Here is a 20,851-nt window from a genome sequence, read left to right on the forward strand (position 1 = left end):
TCAAAAATAAAGCAGCCAACTTGTCTTGTTAGTGTTTGTGCTTTTGACTTCTGAGACGCACACGCCTACCCAGCTTCACACCCTGTCACCTCAAGACTAAATGAAAAAGATGCTAACAGACAAGCAAACACACATTTCCTCCCTGAATAAAGCTTCTTTTCCAGGAACTGAGTTGAGAGATTCACAAGGAAAAAACACATCAACAGAACAGGAAAACAAACTCAGCAGTGTCTGAAAAAGAAAGGAGCGAATCAAGCAAACGGAAGAGTGGTTTCCACTGTGAAACCTTAGCATCATTTACTGTGATAAGCACTGCTAATACATGAGAGAGAACTTTTCTCTTTGTAGACCATTAACTACATATCCTGTTTGTGAAATGTATATTCATAAACAGACTGAGGATTGAGCAAAGGGGCCATTTCTAAACATGCACATGATCTGTGGAAAGGGCCAACATAGTTGACATCAAAGGGTCCAGAGTGTGAGAGGTAAAAGTAGGCCAGGCCATGGCCTGGGAGAGAAGTGGAAAGGATACAGAGGGTAGTGAAAGAAAGAGAGAGAAGAGGCGAGAGAGAGAGAGAGAGAGAGAGAGAGAGTGAGAGGGGGGGGGGGGGGGGGGGCGGGGGGGGGGGGGTTGGTCCCAGGCTGGGAGAAGCTCAGGTGTGAGTTGTGAGGAGGCACCTTCTGTTCGTGGCTCTGAGGCCCCAATGCGGACAGAAGAGGGGCCCAGACAGACATGGGCCCCTCTTGTTTGGCCCAAATAAATCCAGGTGGCTCAAGACGCGTGCCCTTGTCACTCAACACAACTTTACCTCTCACTAACGCACACACAGGCACATGTGATGAAATGTACACACTCAAAGACACTCATGCACTTGCAGTTGACTGAAATCTGAACATTTTCAAAGGCTTTATGAGCATGGCTAACTGCGAAACACAGTTTTTTTAAAGACAAATAGTAGATTTTTGCCATCTAAATTAATACCTAGCTGTTTGTTTTGTGTGTTGACATTACACACCCATTTAATGCTCTTTTTCTGTTTTTGTATATTGCACTGAGGTTTTCATTTTACTGCAGTGAAGTAGTTCATCACTTTTTTTATAAAACAGATGCAACATCCAAGCTTATGGTGTTGCAGAGGCAGTAAAAAAAAAAAATCAAAGACAAGAACAAACAATAGATTCATTGTACTTGAATCTCATCAACAAACATGTCCACATTTACACTAAAGCCCGGCCCACGAAAGGTGCAATGTAGACATTAAACACACTGAAGTACAAGACTTGCTTGTAAAGTGACCACCTTTCCAACAGTTTTGTATCAGAGGGCCCTTTGATTTCTGTGCTGCTGTTGACATTTATGATCACTGTACAACAAGCAGGCATGGGTAGATGGTTTGCGATACTGCACTGCTGCTCTTCTCTTTAGAGACCTGAGTACAGTGTGGCCACACAGGCCCAACCTGCTGACTATGTGACTGAGTTTTCCAGAGGGCTATACTGTAGCTGACACAGAGGCAAAGGGAGCACTTTTTATGATGGACATTCGAGTACAAACAATACAGTGCAGATTACATGAAACATGATTAAAGACAATGACTTCTTTTTTGTTCAAAAATGTGACAGAAATGACCTGTATCCCTCTGATGATCATCTTGACAGATCCACCAAAAATCTCAACTTCTCCGCAAGAAATACGCTCAAACCACTCAAATCAATTACATCAAAGATGGAGCTCACACATCGAGACTTGTTAAGTTAACTGTAGTCATATCGCAAAGGTAGGGTGCCGGAGCCATTGCTGTCACTTGACGACGCTTGCGTCTAAATTGGGAGTGAAGGCCTCCCCAGGAGAGATGGGCGAACCTGTCACAGAAGACTGAAAGAGCAGAAATCTTTAAAAAAAAAAAAAAAAAATGCCACAGTCACACATACATACACACAAACACTAAACCAACACAGTATCTCCATATGCTTAAGATCTTAATCATCATCACCATCATCTGTTCTGTCCTTTTAGTGTGTGTGTTTGTGTGTGTGGTTCACATGAAAGAAGGACATCTGGAATACAATTATTTCAAGACACCCTCACACACACGCGCACACACACACACATTTTCCCTTTGCTCTAAATTTGCATGAATTCCATACATCTGGCCTTTAAGAGGCAATAACAATTATTCATTGAGCTGGTTGTTACAGCCCAAATGCAACTGGCCACTAGTCTAAACAGCTCATTAAAATAGCACAATACCTCACTTCAAGCGCACAGGAAAATTGGCAAGCAACTCTATCACTGCAATATCATATGGTTCTGAATGTCCATTCTACATGATATAATGAATTCAGAGTAGCTTTGTGGAGAAAGTGAATGTACTGTATATTTCTTTTTGATTCTCTGGCACTGTTTTCTTGCTCTTCCTTCTTTGTCTGCTCCTTCTGCCCATACTGAAATATAGGCTTTGCCTTCTCCAGGTAAGCCTCATTCTGAATGAGGTCAATTTGGCGATTTGATGAATGCAAAACTATTTAAAATATCATCTGGTATGAGGTAACAAAGAGTGGAATATGTCACAGTTTTAATGTTACTTTAAATATATATTTCTTCAAATAATTGACTACGTAGCAATAAACAATGTGTCAAAAATATCAGACATTAAAATGAAAGTTGCAACTTTATGAAATTATGGTTTTCATTTCCTCTTCTTGTTTATTTTCCATTCCTAGATTATGCAGCTGAAAGTTGAAAATGATCCGAATTATAGCAGGAAAATGTCAAACAAATTAGTGAAAAATGTTTACCAAAAAAACACTGCAAAATTCTGAAAAAATACATGCTTATAAGCACATCCCTTCTATCAGGTGGCCTTCACCAAACATTAAAAAAAACTCGACATCAATGCGTCGACTCTGTTCTGTGTGTAGTCATAACTACGCAGATATTCACATCAAACCTGAGATGGCCCAGACCAAGGAAAGTGTCCCTTAGGCCATCTTAGCCAGTCCTTCACAACTGAGCTTTAAAAGATGGGCGACAGTACAGTACGCTGCAGTTGGCCTTGATTGATGATTGAGTAACCCAAGATCATAGATGTGCTCAGGGAGGACTTGCCGATGCAGAGCTGTGCATACATCAGCCCTTCAGGACTACCACTACATACATCATGCGGTGAGACTGACTGATGTGAGCATGGGGACTATGTAGACCACTTAAGGGAAGCTGTCTACATGACAGTCCACAGTCAAAGTTGACTAAAAATGATTACAGCACAGGAAAGGGATGACTTTGTTGTTCTAAATCACATTTTATCTGAGCCTGAAATAACTGAGGTGCAAAGCATGAGCAACATGCACATATTACTAAAAGACACACACAAGCAGACACACAAGCAGACACACACACACAGAAGCACACATATTAACTTGTGCTGATATCCTTGACAGGCACAACTACAAAAGCATAACTCAGTGGTAAATAAATAAGTTCATGCTGTCTATGTGCATTCTCTTTTTAGGAACTCTTGGGCTCACATAGACCCGTCCAAAGGATTATGTGCGAGCATTCGTGCGTGCACAGAGGCCCCCCTTTCAGCACCTTCTTACAGACCTTCTTACGGCGCCTCCCTCCTAAAGCAGCTCAAGGGCGCGGCCTATCTACCAAACGATAGAATGCACAAGTGGAACTGTGCTTCGATTCAACCAGCCGTCCAGGCTCCATGCAGCCAGTACCTTGATTCATTTATATGGGAGTCAAACTGTTTGTACTGTCAAGGTTATGTTATTTAACAGGGGAACAGGAGAAGGACAGAGACAAGTTCCAGGCAATTTAAAATTCTGACGAGCACTGCACCAATTGTGGTTTCTATAAGAAGTGAGCAGGTCTGAAATGAGACCAATTAACTTCAATCCAGTCGAGGACAATTCTTAGAGACCTACACATTTAATTCCCTTGAAATATCTGCCACTCAAAAATGTTGTGATAAACACAGCAGTTATTTTTCCCCTGATTTGAAAACAGAGAATCCAAATTTAAATTTTGGATTAAAAAAAGGTGACAGTCCTGTATGTGCACACAAGTCACACGTAAATTAAAAAGACAATATCAGCATGTTGTTTGTGGATAGCTTTGCGCAGAACTGTGGGGTACAGTTTCCTGTCCCAAAGCAACTCACACATGTGTGCGTGCACAAACACGCTTGAGCAGCACGCAGAGCACTCCTGAGGTTACCCCCCAGGACAAAAGCTTTACCATCCCACTGACTGGCAGATGGGGCAACCAGCTGACATCTCGGCCCGGCTCTGTTTCATGTTCCCTGGGTGTCTTAAACGGGCGGGCACCCTGTCTGATGGGCACAGGACAGCCAAGGAAGAAGATCCTTTGACTGGGGTAGGGGGGTGTGCTCCTTGGGGCTACCATTGAGGAAAAGAGGAGCAAGGACAGACGGAGATGGCTAATGTGCTTCACTGTGTTTGTACAGTATAATTGTGTGTCTTGCAGGGTGGGAGGCTCAGGAAACATCTTCATAAGATGCCGATTAATAAAGAGCTAATGACTGTATTTAGTCCTATATGGGGTTTTTTTAACACAGGATCAAATATTTTTCTCAAGGCTAGAACCAGCATTTGTTGTTGCAGAGATCATGAGCAGTTGTATCTTTTTAGATTTAGGCCAGGTAATTTAAACCTAATCTAGCATCAGCTTATGTCATCTTAAGCTAAAAAGGGTCATTGCTGTTGTTGGTCTGATTCCTCACAGACCTTTGGATGCAGTTCCATCTAGGAAAAGTTACTATAATATACTAAGAACTTGTTTAAAATTATCAGAAGCATTAAAATGTTCCAGATTACTCAAACCCAGTAATCTTACGACCCAAGTATAAAACTTTCATCTATAGTTTAATAAACAAAGTGCATTATCTCAGAGTATTACAAAAAGGACTGACTGGCTTTTCAGGAAACTCTTATATTTAACATTTAATTATTTTATCACATTGTGTAATTTATTATTCTCAATTCCAAATACTGGTATAAGAATGATGGGAAAATGAGAAACTCAAGGTGATTGTACAAATCCTTTCCTAAATAAAGATTTACACACTGAATTCAGTTTTTTGTATGATAAGGTAATTACTTGATTGTTTGCTTTTATTGATGGGACCAAATAAATACATTTAAACTACATATACATAGAAAAATATATAAAGCTGTGCACTGGATTTAGTGGCACTGTATAAATTAGCAAATAAGTTGTATTGGCAGAAAAACAAATAACCATTAGGAGCAAACTGAGAAGCAAGAATATTTAAGATTGCAAACTTGGGTATTGGTACAGGGCAAGAGAAGATGACTTATTTAAAAACCTAATTTATTCTCTTTTTTGGTGAAGACAGTAGTTTAATATTAAGTAAAATTATAACTTATTATTACATATTTATTTCCATGTACGAGGGCTTTTATTTTACTGTTACAGTAAGTCATATGCCTAAAAATAAATTTTGCAAACTCTAACTTTTATGTAGCTGTACAGTAAGTGAATGATGCCAGACTACTTACATTAAAATGGCATCAGCAGTCAGCTGGGTAGCAAACTGCTATTAGTAACTTTGCCTTACACTGTCTGCTTACTACTGCTAAATCTGACACAAAATTTCAACTGCACTGTGAATGCTATTAAGATTTTTATTTTATATATTTATTTATTTTTAGATTTAATGTTTGAAAACTAGAGTTCATTCTTGTGCCATTTGGGCAGTACGAGGTAAATATTCCTAATCTGAAAAAGTTTATTTTGGCTGAAAAGTCACAGATGAATTACTCATTTGTTCCTACCTTCTGTCAGGTTTTACAGCCGTCAGGATAATACAGAATGTTTCCACTCTTACAGAATCTGCTCTCGGTGATAAAAAATTAAGTAAGTGATTACATTCAATAAATACTGTTGTAGTTATAAGATCTATTTAAACACATGTACAGAAAAGGCGGTATTACTACTGATGCCATGACACATCACAAGTACATGGCTGAAATCTGCAGATTTTAATTTGAACAACTAACAAAATTGTCATTTTACATGAGTAAAGCAAAAGGGAAATACTGAGAAGCAGTAATAGTTCTGCTTTCCCCTTAACAATCTTCCTCCTTAAAACTCTGTTGAATCTGCATCAAAAAATTGCCCATTTATGTCTGCCAGCTTGACAGAAGACTTGCTGTGAAGATACAATGCTAATGGTAGTTTGACTCAGTTGTCATTACTCAAGTGCTTTGTAGTAGCGTGCCTCTTGTCTCTTTTTAAATAAAAAAGGTTGTCACTTTACTACATTGTAAATGAGATCACATCCAAGGGAGGTTAGTGGTCAAATAAAAGCTAAGGGATTTTTTTTTTTTTGAATTGGTAAACAAGTAAAAAATGTTCATTTTATGAAGCTGTTGTGAATATAGTCTTCTCCTTCCTATGTCTTATTCCCATACACTAGTCTATCCACGCTCACTCTGATAAACGTCTCTTCATTTTTTACTCCTTTTAAGGTTTTAACTGTCATCAATCCTCTTGTCATCCAGTGCGTCATTCTCATCACTGAATTAATATTTCTGATATACGTCCTCGGGTGACAAGGTGGCACAATTCTCCCTCACTGCCACTCCTTTACTTTATTTCATTATTTCAATTTTTTTTTTTTTTTGGTTCTCCCTTTCCGTTTTTAATATTTCAGCGCCTCAGATGTAGCGGCTCTTTAAAGCGCCCATGGGGGCTCTGAGTCCTCGCTTTTGTCTCCCATTTCCTTCTGAAACAGTTTTTCTTTAACCCTATGCGGCTCTTCACAGTTGTTGTCTTAGCTCTCTCCTCTCTGTCGCTCTTTCTGCTGCTTTCTTTTTCTCCATCTCCCCCTCCCTCCCTCAGCTTTCTCTGTGTCAGCCAGAGGTCAATGCTACACTTTTTTCTTCTGCATGCAAGAAGGCAGGGGGTATCTTTTTTAGTTATTGTAACCTAAAAATAGAAAAAAAAAAAAATCTGATTTAAGGTTGGGACAAAGGTGTCTTTTAAGATATAGTGGCATACCACTATCTAGCAATTGTGGGGCATTTCATATCCTGAGATAAGGATTAGATTATATCAATAAATGAGAATATAGACCAATTTACAAACTGTGCAACAGTTAACAAAATGACTTAATTCAAGGTTATTACTACGGGACACTGAGCATTATTTAAAGCTGAAATCAGCAATGTTTTTTATTTAATAGATTGCTTCTGTAGTTCATCTGTAGCGTAGTGAAGTGTGGTGAAAAACCAAAAAAATGTCACATTTTCCGTGGATGGGGACATTCATCAAGGTCTGCTATTGAGAAATGCAGATGAAGTTGTTGGGTCGCACATGTTCAGTTAATCATCCGAACGCTGTTTTCTCAGCGCTTCAGTAAATAATATATTTGAGTAAATGATATGTGGTCAGTCTCTGACACTTGGACTGCACGCACATGATGTGAAGCTGTAGTTTGCCGTCATTTAAATGTGCTTTAAGTTACGGATTATTACGGAAATGTAGTAATTGCATCTTAAACATTTGAATGTTTGATAAAAATTTGTACTAAACTCTAATTCAAATTTAAATCAATCTTACAAAGGTTAGATTTAATTTAAAATGTATATTTCTCAAAGAAATGTTGTCTCATGTTTTACTAAGCAGGAAAGCTCCAACGAGCTCTCTAGTCAGATCATTACTTCCAAGAGACTCATTATGTCGAGAGCCTTGTTGAGGCTAATAAATGACTAAAGGTCTAATTATTAGATTTTCTCATAATTTTATTAATGCTAGCTAACACTTTGTGCAGACCTAATTGAGAGATACAAGGAGACTAGTAGTTGCTGTAGTAGCTGGTGGACTCAACGTTATTGTCATCTTCATCTGTCTTTGGTGTTAGGTTCATCTAAATTGACTCAAACACGCCGCTCACTGCCATCTTTGTAGCAGCACTTAACTTAAGCTAACATTTGGACGTTTGCGACAACACCTGTCGATACACACGAAAACTCAGACTTGCTCGCGCACACACAGGGAAACAGGCGCACACACGCAAACACACACTCGAGTCTGTTGGTTCAGCTCTTCCATTGAGAGTCCGTATGCTAGCTGGCCATTGTGCGCGTAAGGCCTTTTGTCTGTGGAGCCTGAAACTGGTGATTGCACCTTAGCTACCGCAGTTCAAGCGTAAACAGTGTTTTCATGCCCTACGATATACACTGTTGCCAGTGGACCCCTAAATCCCTGGAACAGCTGAGTCCTAGGGTGTCAAAGATAATGGCGATTTATTGCAGTGCGAGGCTTTCTCATTGCCCCTCTCGCCCCCCTTTCCAATCGTCCCTTCACCCCTCCTCCTCCCTCAAACAGATTAAAATTAAGCCGTAAACATGTGAGGATGGAATTAACACATTTAGCGAGTCTCCTCTTCCCACATCCCATTTTCGCTCCAGAGCGGCTGATCCCCGCTGCCGAACGTGGGTGCAATTTTAATGACTCGCAACGTTTTTGAAGTCCACATGAAAAAAGCGTCGCTCGCCGTTTGTGGCGGCGCTAGATATGGCTGGGCCATGGCCAGCCATGATTGGGGGGGACACGTGCCGCCGACTCGGACTCCAGGCTCTTCGATAGGATCGGTGTCATTTTCCTCTCCACGATAAGACGCCTTGCTGACAAGGTCCGATTAGGAGAGAAAAAATCATTATTGCTATGCCTTTCATCCACCAGGGGTTTACCGATAAACAGCTCACCCACGGCTAGATTTTCTGAGAGCAAGATGTTAGGCACTGAAGCATATATATTTACGAAATATGGATTCAGGCGAAATTTTGGGAGCATTTTAATAATTATTTTCTTTTTAAATAGCTATAGAAAAACATACTTTTCCTTTAAAACGTATTTTTAAAAAAGGCCTCCTTTCTCCTCAGCTGAAAACTCAAGCTGTGAAATATTTAAGTCCTAGATCTCGGTTCCATTAATCAAACAATTATCAAATAACTTCATATTCTTTTTGAACACAATGCAACATGCCGATTGTATCAGCCTACAAAAACGTGATTTATTATGCTATACCTCAAGGAAATCCACTTTAGCAAACTGTCCTTTTAAAAAGAGAAATGAAAAAGAGATCCTTAAAATATTCAAACTACACTGTAGAACAGAGAGAATAAACTAAAAAAAAAGTGAGAAAAGATTCAGCCACATTTTAATAAGGAAAAGATTTACATTGCATATATACTGTGTATATTCCCACAAATCATTCATTTAGTGACCGAAAAAAAAAATCCTATGTATATCCTAATATGAAACAGGTGTGTTATTGGTGACAAAACATAAAACTAATGTGTGTGATGTGTTTAAAAGTATGAGAATTAACTAAAAAAAAGTTAAACATGACTATAATTCATTAAATAAATGAGTAACAGGGACTGTATTTACCTCTATTCAAATTTCATTCCAAAAACACAAAAAAAACTAAACTTGCTTTGTTTTTTTTCTTGAATATTTTAATTTGTAGATTTTTTTATTTATTAACATGATTATACAATTAAGTATTACACTGTGTATTTCTTTGCATTAACTGATAATTGTAAATAATAAAAACAGAAATAAATCCTGTCAAGGGCTAATAATAGAGTCTGCTTAAAATATCACTTGGGCTTCATAAATGTAACTGATTATGTAATTTGTTAAGTGTTTGTGTATGGATTTGAGGAGCGAGCACCACTTTGGTGGCCCAGCACCAAAAGAATCACAGAGTCTGATCTTTAGAGGGAACAGGGAGAAATAAAGCAAGTGGGAGAGAAACAGAGAAAGAGACGAAGATGGAGGGGGAGAGATAGAGAGTCGGGACAAACGTGCGCTGTGTTACTGGGCCACTCCAGCGCCCATGGACTCTCAGCAAGACTCAAAGCCATGCTCGGGCTTCAAAAGGGAGCCATGAAGATTTTTTTTTTTTTTTTTATGTTTACAAAAACATATTTATTTATTTCTCGTCACTCTGTCATTTATCTATTTATTTCTTGCTGTCCCAGCACCCCTTGCTCTGCCACTGGAATCATGTTCGATGACGCCGGCGCTCGCCCTCCCCTCTTTTTCCCCCCTCTCTTTTAATACCACTGCAGTTGAAAATCAAACTGCTCTAAAACAAACTGATGTACTCTTTAATATAGTCGTCACATCATCACAGGGTCCTCACGCGTCTGCCTTGGTGACAACTGCAGGGCTGCTTAGCTTAGCCCAGCGATGGCTGCCACTTTGTTGGTCGCTTCAATGATTTATCACAAAAAAGAGAGGGAGATTGTGAGAGTGGGAAGGGAGAGAAAAGGGGTGAGACAGAAAGTCACCGGCACCTTTGATTGACAAGGTCTAATCAGCTTATCTCCATCCTAATAAAGTTGATAGCCTGCGGTGCTGCTCTCTACCTGGCATGGTGTGAACTTTGGGCTAGGCTGGGGCCCCCGGGGGCCGGGCCCCGACCCTCTCTGCTTATCTAAACGGGACTGAAATCAATCCCTAATGAGCTGTTTTCATTTTGCTGGATTGATTACAGGCCCCTAAACACCAAGAACACTTGCCTAAGAAGTGTTCTCAGCCTCTTGCTGGCCACCTTTAAAATGCAGAGTAGCAATGCTTTTGTCTGTCTCTTTCTTTGTTTCAGCAGCTCATTTTTCTGCCACTGCTAAGTTATTTGTGTCAGCTGAACAAATATAAAGGGGGATGAATTTTCAAAGTAAACTCACTCCACATTTGCCAGTTACTTTACTGAGTCAAACAATTTTTAAATATAAATGCAACTGAGATGCATTTTTAGCAACTGGTGACTATCATAATTGTAAAAAGTCTTTACACTTCATGTTAAAATGAATTCTAAAAATTCAGAATTGTATTAAACCTGCATTAGTCAGGTCTCTGAAAACAAACTTGAGTAGTTTCCAAACCACAAAAAACTTGCTGCTACAATGACCTCGTCCTTCAAGTTTAAAATTCATCCTTAACTTTAAAATTACTATTAGTGACCTGAAATGACTGCACATTTACAGTACATGAGCAAAGGATGCTCTATGTTGACGCAACAAAGCAAATTTAATTTAAAGCAGTTCAGTCATCAGAGTTATGCCGATAAACAACAGTGAATTTTAATTATCATAAGTAGAAAATTCTGCATGAGTTTGATTTAGCCATGTTTTGTATGAGCTGTCGATCAGCATGTAAGACTCAACTCTCTCCCCTTCAATGAATAATAATCAAAAAGGTGGAACAGCTAATCATTTGCAACTTAGATGTCTTATCTGACATGCTATCTATTTCTAAACAAGCAATCATAAATCATTCAAAATATTTTCAGCTGTGGAGGGGAGGACTAAAAATCTGGTATGTCTTTGATTTAACATCAGTCAAGCCTCCACATTTGGGCATTTCAAATGCCCCTGACTCAAATGTCTTTAAATTGGCTAACTGCATGCCCTCCCTCTTTATTTAGGGCCCTCTTTAAGTGGGCTAGCCCCCATGTCTGCTTGTTGCTATGCCTGGGCTTTTAAGTCAGTGCTCCTCACTAATGAAGTTCTATACTTTATTTATGAGACAAACAGAGGACCCTGGTTCTTGAGGGTGCGTGTGGTAAATAGCTCTGCATGTCCAAAGAGTCTCTTCCACATCCCTCTGAGGGCTCTCACTGCTTTTGGCAAGCCTTTGTTTTCACTAAATACACTGGAGACATTGAGAATGGAAAATGTTAAAATCTGATAAAATGGTACTGTGTGTGAAGATTCATCCTTTCTTAGAACTAAGAGTCCTCTTTTTTCCCTTAAATATGACCTAGAAGCATCCTGGCTTTTTTGTTCCTGGTCATTAAGAGATATATTGTCGACGCTGAAGAGAAAAGGGGGCAAAGCTGAGTTTCTACGCCATTTCTTTGTTCAGGATCTCTCTCTTTGAAATAAAATGTCTTTTAGTTCCACTTCCCCCATTGGTCAATTACAGTTCTTAAGGGCTACTGTGTCATTGTGGATAGAGAATGCAACTTTGAATTACTGCAAAATAATGACGCTAAAATGCTCTTCGTAAAAAAGTATCGCTTGGATGTCTGAGGAGAGGTTTGGGGCAAGAAAAGTATTAATAGCATGACTAGAGAGTGTCTGATTGGAGAAACACTTAACACTCTAATTATCCTTGTTTAACGTCTATGGATGCCACACCTCTGTGTCTGGGAAAACTCAAAGCTTCTTCCTCAACAACTGTCAATGCCATTTTCATAATATGCATGAATAAAGCCTGGTGCACTTCTTGGACTTTTATTTTATTATTTTGAATTTGTTGGTGTGAAAGAGAAGGAACCACAATAAATGGAGCCTTTGTTGGACTATGAAAGTAAACAATTCAGTGTCTGCAGACAAATCCCAGCTCTAGTTCTTAGAGCACTGTGTCTCAGTGCTCTAAGAACTATGGCAGGACTATGATCTGAATAGTGCAGGACTTCATGAAGATGTCTGAGAAGTGTTGTGACGAGCCGCTGTGGAACCACAAGAGTAAATATATAGTTTGAGATGGGTGAACAACACTAAATTAAAGACCAAACTGAATTTGGGATCAGATGGCAAACCCTGTCAAACCTTATAAACCCAGTGGATAAATATGGCTACCTAATGTTTGTGCCCAGTGTGTTTGTTGAAATTGAGAGCTTGGCATATATAGTAATTAGTCTGGTGGAGGAGTGTATATTCCCTGTGTATCGGTGTTCTTTGTGCAGATGCATTCCCGGTTTGACCCAGAGACACTGCCATTTCAGGTTGTGCATCTGAGCGGAGGGTTGGTATCGACAGCGGAGTAAAGGAAGGGGTCATGGATTAAAGACGCAGGGGCGAAGCTTCCCCACCAAACCACAAACACACCCCACAGCTGGTGTGGACCAAGCCAAGTGTGTGGGACCAAGGCAGGATAAACGAGTATTGTTCTTAGCTCGCCGCACACACAGTGGATGAGACAGCCACCAGTGACACAGGGTCAAGGGGCATGTGGCCGACTATGGCAAGTGAAACCGTCGGGCCCAGGAGGTACTGAACACTTTTAAGCCATGGCCCATTTCTTAAACTCCAACTGAGCTGTGAGGCAAAACATCAAAACGAGCCACTCTAGTGAAAAATACGACTGGGTAGAATTAAAAATCTGTCGGCTGTCGCAGAATTTGACACAGTCGAGAAACTCGGATAACGGCAGGATCATCTGAGACATGTGAATCAACATTTTTAAGCAGAGAATGCAGATTGTATTTATGAATTTGTGAATGCAAGTTACAGAGAACATCAAAAGCTGGTGGTCTGCGTGCGAACCTTCCTTGACTTGAATTATTAAATCTGTCGATGTCGCACACGCCAGCCACCCCGCGATTATAGTGTAAATTGACAAACTTTTTCAAAACTACAACGGAAGCCACAGAAAGCTGGTTGATACTTCAAGAATGAGCTTTGATACATCTCTGAGGAATACACTGTGCCTCAATAATGTGGTGACTGTCAGGAAGGAAGACAGGAAGAAAAAAAATATGCTAACTGGTTAAATCTATTTAAGATCCCAATGAGCTTTTTTCCTATTTTAAGATAAAAACCATCCTTGATAATGAGGAAAAAAAGAGTTTGTGTGTTTTTTTGGATGGTTTATTTAGAAAGTGATTTTATGTTTTTTTTCTTCCTTCTGCACCCCCGAATTAAGAACTTCAGGAGGAACGCTGACGTTGTTTATTTTCATAGACCCCCTGTCTGTTTATGTTTAAAAAAAAAAAAAAAAAAAAAAAAAGACACCACCACCCACCCATAATACACAACACACACAGCCATAGCGATGCATGAATTTTCTTCGGGAGCAGAGCAAGGAGAAGCGGTGCCCGATCTGTCGTCTGTACACCTCTCTCTCTCTCTCTCCCTGGCTCGCCTTTGATGTGCTCCCGAAAATGTCATCAGGCGTCAAGGAAAGAGATTTTTTTCGACCCCTCCCCACCTCAACCCCCCAAACACACACACACAAACACACATATCCGCCTACCTCGCATATGAGCAAGACAATTTGCTGTCTCTCACTCATCCTCACCACTATCTTGAACCCCCCCACCCTCAACACTACCCAACACCACCCCACTTCTCCCCAACCCAATCCAAAACAGAGTACGTACCAGTTTCTACTGCTATCTGGTAGCCGGCCTCCAGTCTCCGTGATGACCTTTCCAGCTTCTCTGTGTTGTCCAACAGATGTGCTCTCTGCAACAAATAGAGAAAAAAAAATAAAGCCAGAGAAACAAACAAAAAAAAAATTGATTGAGAGGGCTGGGACCCATTTCAAAGAAACACATCAACACTGTCACCTAAACAGACAGACCACATCCACAGCGACAACATAATACAGCCAGGTTGGCAATAACCTTCATGGATGACAATGTGTTATATGCTGATGGAATATCAAGCATATGCATGTTGAGGCTGACAATGTAAGAGGTGCTGCTGCCTCATATTGGACATGAAAACAAGAACTACTTTGAGGTTTGTTGCCACCTTGTATTGTTTAACAGCACAGCCTTCTGCTGCACATGGGGAAAAGTTAAGGCAGGGAGGTGCAAATCGAGATAAAATTTAATTTAATTTGATGCTTTCCAGTCAAAAGAAAATCCTGTCCAGGTGGTACGTTTCCAGCTCGAGGAGAAATTTAAAACTAAATCAACATTTATCCCCTTCAATTGTAGATAGTACTGAAACATATAAAATGTAATCTTTTTTGAACAATAATAATAATGTATAAGCCTTTTCAAATCCAATATGTCATAAATGCATATAAAATGAACATCATTATAGGTCAGAAATGTAATAATTATCCCCAGAGAAAAGCATTAAATTTCTTTTCTGCTTCTTGTTCATCCACATTACTGAAACAAAAAAGTATTTCATGATATATGAGTAACTGCATCCACCCTTGGCTTTCCCACAGCCATAACAACTGACAAGCCTGCCCATTGAACGCATGGAGTTCAGAGAGCATAGCTCTTCAAGAAAAGATATGTTTTATAAAATATTAAATAACCAATTTGATCATTTTTTTCAAAGTGGATGTTTGTGAGTTTCAAGGTGTTAGCTAGGGCTCTAATATCGTGTGTACACATATCAATAGATAGCAGCTCCTTAGATACCAAAAAAACCAAAGGTTTTGGTTCCTCCTCAATAGCTAAACAATTCATGTCTGACAAGCAAGTCAAGAAAAGATCAGATTTTTTGACTGATGGCCTTGAGTTCCATCATGGGGTGTTCTCAAACATAGAAATCTTCCATTCTGGTTTCAGTGTGTTCACATATCCAATTACTACACCATACATTATAGAAACATTCATGCAGTATCTTTGGAAATGGGCAAAGGCAAATGATTTCATAATTTATTCAATTTTTTTAAACACTTAGTTCATTCAGTTTTCTCAAACCCAAATAAAAATGAATAAAAAGAAACCATATATATACAAAAGTTTAAATTTATGACAGTGCATGTTGATCTATACCTGCCAATTTGGGTTGTTCTATGTAATGCAGGTTTTATTGTTCTAATTTCAGTCAAATATTTGTTGTTACCTGTAAAAAGAGTTTTCAGGAACGAGCAGGATTTGAAGTTTTGTACACATGTTGCGAGTGATTAGTTGAGGTTACTTGACAATGTCTTAAATGTTTTCCTGTTTGGTTTAAACATAATTCTTTCCACTGTCACTATCGGGGGACCCTGAGTTTCATCTCAACTAACAGCTACCGTTAGTCAATTTGTCACTGAGCACTGGCAACTGTTTTACAGAGGAAACCTGCTGGGAATACCTACTTTAATTTTTTCAACATCATATATATTTTTTGACATTGTAAAAGAGGCTCGGTAACTATAACTGATCTCAGGTACTCTGGCTGAGGTTGCAATAAACTGCCTGAAAAAGCCAATTGAGGCAATTTCCTCACAGTTTTCCCAATGAGGTTGTCTATGTTTAGGACATTTGTGTCAGACTTTCTTCAAAAGGATGGCACAGCTACCCATGACCTGTAACTGGTGACTCTCAAATAATTGATTAAGTCTAATTGTTATTCTGACCTAATATATTTTTAACACGATTCCCAAGATCTAATAAACCAAGGTTCTTATTAAAAGATTCTGGTGCACTGTACAACAAGTGAGTTAATCATGAAAGGATCTGTTTGATCTTTCTTTGTTTCAAGTAATGTGTGGATATGAAACGTTACATTAAAGTTGTTTTATCTTATGCACGTATTTTATTTCACCATCACGACTGCTTCAAGCTGTTTTAAATAATGACTACACTGGTACATTGCTGATTGGTTGAAATGAACTACTTCCACCTTTTTACAAACTGCCAAACCAACTCTTTGTGTATTTAAAAGACTAACTACTGTCATACAAGTTTTGTGTATGTCGCCAACACTTCTTTACAAAAGAAATGAAAACCATCATGCTTCTAGTCTTATTAGGCAGAGGCACTGTGTTATCTCAGTAATGCATATTGTTAATCTTTATTTGTTGAGTGCAAAGTTTCAGTCACCCATCTAACATGCAAACATAGACGCAAACAACATATACAGCCCCAAATTTTCCACTGTAGTGATACACTTTATGTGTAAATCCAAACTAAGACCCAGCATTCATTAAATCCATACTGCCTTTGGAAGAGAGGATCATAAACATCAGAAACATGGAAAACTGAAATGTTTACTCAAATGTTGTTGGTTTTGATGGCCTTTCTAATATGCTATGTTAAGAAACTGATCAGATGTAACACATTTGACACTCAAAAACAACCCGATGAATGGCAACCGCCTCTCTGACAAGGGTTTATGCCCATCACATGAGCGAAGGGGACAGGGGGAGAAGTGAAATCTCTAGTTTTGGTTGGGCTGTCAAAATGTGTACCAGCTAATCACTCAGAGGAAATGAAAAATGTGGAGGAAAAAAACATAAGTCAATGACACGCTTTTCAAAGTTTGACAATAAGAGGGATGGGAAAAGAGCAGGGAGGAGAAAACTCCCTCTGAACTCTTTCCTTTCCCTCGCTTCCTTTTTCTTCGTGCTGCTGACAGATGTCATTTAAAATTGCAGAGATACTTTTTAATAGTTAAAGGGAGGGCAGGGGGAGGATGGAGGGATGGGAGAACGGGTGGGTGGATGGGTGGTAAAATGGGCTGATCGTAGGAGGAAAGTGATGAGATGGTGAGTGGTATAGGATGCAAGGTGTGGTGTGTTTTTGGTGTTGGGTGTGGTAGAGAGTATCAGGGAGGGGTTACATGGGTGTGGAAGTGGAGATGGTGGCAGCGTGCACGTGGGAGAAAATGGATACCAAGCGTGGTCTATAATGAGCCCCTATGGATCAGCTGAGATGGAGGGGACGTATTGACATGCAATGCTTAAGCTAATACACCTAGACCATGGCTGCAGTGCCTGTGTGTGCCTGGGAGCATGAGGCAGCCAGGGATACTGACAGAGTAGCGCACTCCCCGGGTTCTTCAAAGAGCTCAAGTGATTAGTATGTTATCATTACCATTCGAAACGTGATTTTCCTATTCCCTCTCGGCAAAGGTGACACGTCTCGGGGAGACGGCCGGCAGACTCACTGCGATGGAAAGCCACTTCAAAGCTTTCTCCTCCTGAATTTCTCTCTCTCTCTCTCTTCTCTCCCTCATTCTGTCTTCTTTTAGGGCCGGGGGGAAGGGAGGGTGAGTGTGGGTGGGTGTGTGAGGTGGGAGGGGGGGACTGCTGGGGGGTAGTGGTGGCAGTGGCGGTGTATACTATGTGTGTGTGATCATTAGAATAATGCACCCTGGGTTTGACGGTGACAGAACCTGAAGGAAAGGGTGAGAGTTCAGCCACTAAGAACCCAGTAATGGCACACTGTGATGGCCCTAATAATGAAACAATCCAGCCATGAACACAGGATGATACCGCGGAAAATAATGAAAAGGAACATGTACAATTAAAACTAAACATCCTACACTACATAGCCACAGTCAAGGCTGATATAGAGACTACATCTACAAACTTAATCTAAAGTGAGGTGACTCTCACTCTCCAGGAAAGCAATTTTGTTCCAATACACAAATGTCACATGACAACCACAAAAATGTGAACGTATCGATGTGTTCAGCTAAAATTTTAATCTGCAGTTAGCAAGCAAAATTCAGGACATCCTTATCAGCTTTTTTGTTGAGGGAAATGCAAAGTGGCCAGCAGCCCCTACTGTGCTACAATGTCCCATATCAAGGCTTGACCCCTGTGGTTCTGATATAACCATTGGGAAACCACCAGAATAAGGCAAGACACACATACACTAACACCTATTCAAGCTTCAGTGCTTGCTTGCAATTCAGATCTGCCAATAATCTACTTAAGAAAAACTAAGGATTCAATCACATCTGATCGTCTCATGGAGCCTTCAAGCAAAGGATTTAAATACAGTATATGATAAATATTGTGCATCTGTGAGTGCACTGGTGCACCCCCCTCCACCATTTCTGCCTATGCATGTATGCCTTTTCATCTGACACCTACATTTTGAACAAAGATCTTCTTAGGAACCACGAAAATGGTGTTTTTTTGTTGTGCTTTTTTGCGTCAAGAAACACTCTTCAGTTGTAAGTTATTAACAGGGAGCCCCAGAACAATGCAGCTGTAGCTCAAAAGAAATCTCTCCCCTCTTCTTTCGCTCTCCTGCCTTTTTTCAATATCAAACACAGGCGGTTACTATCACCATTTTCCAAAGTTCAGATGATTTCCTTATTATTTCAATAAGGGTGGGGGAGAGTCAAAGTGAATAATGATGACAGCTGTGATTCAGACTGACTGTGTGATCTTCTGTGCCGTTTGTTTGGGACTTGTAAGACGAGGAATTACAAGTGTCAAACAGCTGTGAATATGGGTGCTAAATATTTAAACATGTTTTTCAGCAGAAGAAAAAAAAGTATAGTTTTTTAAAAGCAAGGCTTAAGTGTGTATAAGCTGTGCCAGCCTTTGATTCAAATGCAGGAAGAGCAGAAGGGTAAAAGACTGCAATGGAGAAGTGCAATGGCGAAGAGGGCGCAAAATCAAGCCCGATTACAGAGACTGGGCCATTCCAAGAGGGGTAGACAGGTGAGGTAACTCAAAATGTCTTCTGACCCTCAGGCTAGGAGGAAATGCACAAAAAAGGTGGGAAGAAAAAGGGGAAACAAAAGTATAGCTAAATAAAAGAAAAAAGCGTAATAACATGGCATCTGGGCCAGGTTGGCGCTCTAAATTATGGATGGGTGTGAATGGTGAGGCTTTGATAGGAATTGAATTACTCAGCCTCAGCAGAAGCCCTCTTGAACACAGTCTCACTCAAAGGCACATTTAACAACATACTGAAAGTGCACCTGCAAATACAAGTTCAGCCATGCTTCAAAGGACAAGAATATAATGTAACCTACAGAAAGTGACAAAATCTGCCTCAATTAGAGGGAAAACACTTTCTCCAAAATACGATCTGCATGAGTAATCATAAAAACATCACATATATAATGTAATGCTACCAGTCCTGAGTGTTCAACATTGTAATTATAAAACGAGGCTGCTATTTAAGAAGCAAATCTGCGTAATTAGAAAGTCACAATACAGTTAAAGTAAGATGGCATTTGAGGAAATGTTCATAATACTGCTTGACAGTTCAAGAACAAATGTTTAGGTTTAAAACCTGAAAGGTTACATACATTTCTAACTTTTTAAATGCTTTTTAAAAACCACTTTAAATATTCACAACCTTATCTAATTATTTACCCATTTTTAGTGTTGATTTACATGATCAAGCTTTTCACCTGACTCATTTAAATGATGTTAGGAGTAGAAGATACCCAAAGTCATTCTTAAAAGAAATATGATAAATGGGCATGTTGGCAAGGCAGCACAATAATATATTTGCCACAATTTGTTTTTTTTTTAACTGAAATATGAATTCATTTTGCATTTGTGTTTAATTATGAGTAGAGCAGGTCAATTAGAGCATCTGTCTTAGAGTTACAGCTAAGGAGCCACGATCTCACTCTAGCATCAGTGACTCTTGTTTACCACCTCAAAGTGAAGAAAACAATACCAACTGTTGCTAATGGAGCTAGACGCAGGGAACTTTTATGAAAAGTTATATGAATAATAAAATAAACATTATTGCCAATTAGCTTACTTTGTCATAATTAACAAAACCTTGTGATAGCATCTCTAGCTTGGATAGCTAACCAGCTAAACAGCAGGTTAACTATGACTTGTGTTTCTGCTGGCTGTGTATTGTAGCTATGGGTATCTGCTAAATCAAAATAATACTAGGTGTTGTAAATTAACAATTAACAACTTCAAGAATTTCATTTAGACATCAAAAGGTTTCTTGACTTTTTTCTCTGAACTGACAGCAACCACCTTACAGTCTTACATCACCTATAGCCGAAAACATACATCATATCACTAATGATAACCTTAATCCAATTTATTACAAAAGGCAGAAAGCAACTCATTTGGCCCCATTCAAGAACATTAAGGTAAAGTAAATCTTACAAGCAGCCATTCCCTCTTGAAACTAAGAAGCTGAACTGTGTTGGGCCCAATAACTGAAGCGACTCTGAGCCTGGCTTCATTCCACAATATTCGTCTTCAAAAAGGCGTATCAGAAATAATATCTTATCTTTACTTTCTGATATTTAAGGTAAGGGAAACTGGAGAAACTGGCCTTCAGTGAATTCATTATCTTTGGCTTGGCCTTTAAGCTGTTCAATCAGACATGTAAAAAAAGTGTCCAAATGAGCTGATTTTAATTTTCTA

General features: G+C 39.5%; 1 protein-coding gene across 3 annotated transcripts in view; it reads right to left on the bottom strand.

Annotated features, from left to right (window-relative positions):
* vti1a (vesicle transport through interaction with t-SNAREs 1A) overlaps positions 1 to 20,851 on the bottom strand; it is a 110,085-nt gene that overhangs the window by 61,787 nt on the left and 27,447 nt on the right. For 2 of the 3 annotated variants that reach the window (XM_041067284.1, XM_041067286.1), the window contains exon 5: positions 14,181 to 14,265. In XM_041067284.1, coding sequence (XP_040923218.1) covers positions 14,181 to 14,265 — 85 coding nt within the window. Of the gene's footprint in view, positions 1 to 1,636; positions 1,880 to 14,180; positions 14,266 to 20,851 lie in introns of those variants that run through there. The other variant, XM_041067285.1, reaches the window with a different exon arrangement.

The sequence above is a fragment of the Toxotes jaculatrix genome, chromosome 21 (assembly GCF_017976425.1).
Source record: "Toxotes jaculatrix isolate fToxJac2 chromosome 21, fToxJac2.pri, whole genome shotgun sequence".
Classification (NCBI taxonomy): Eukaryota; Metazoa; Chordata; class Actinopteri; family Toxotidae; genus Toxotes; species Toxotes jaculatrix.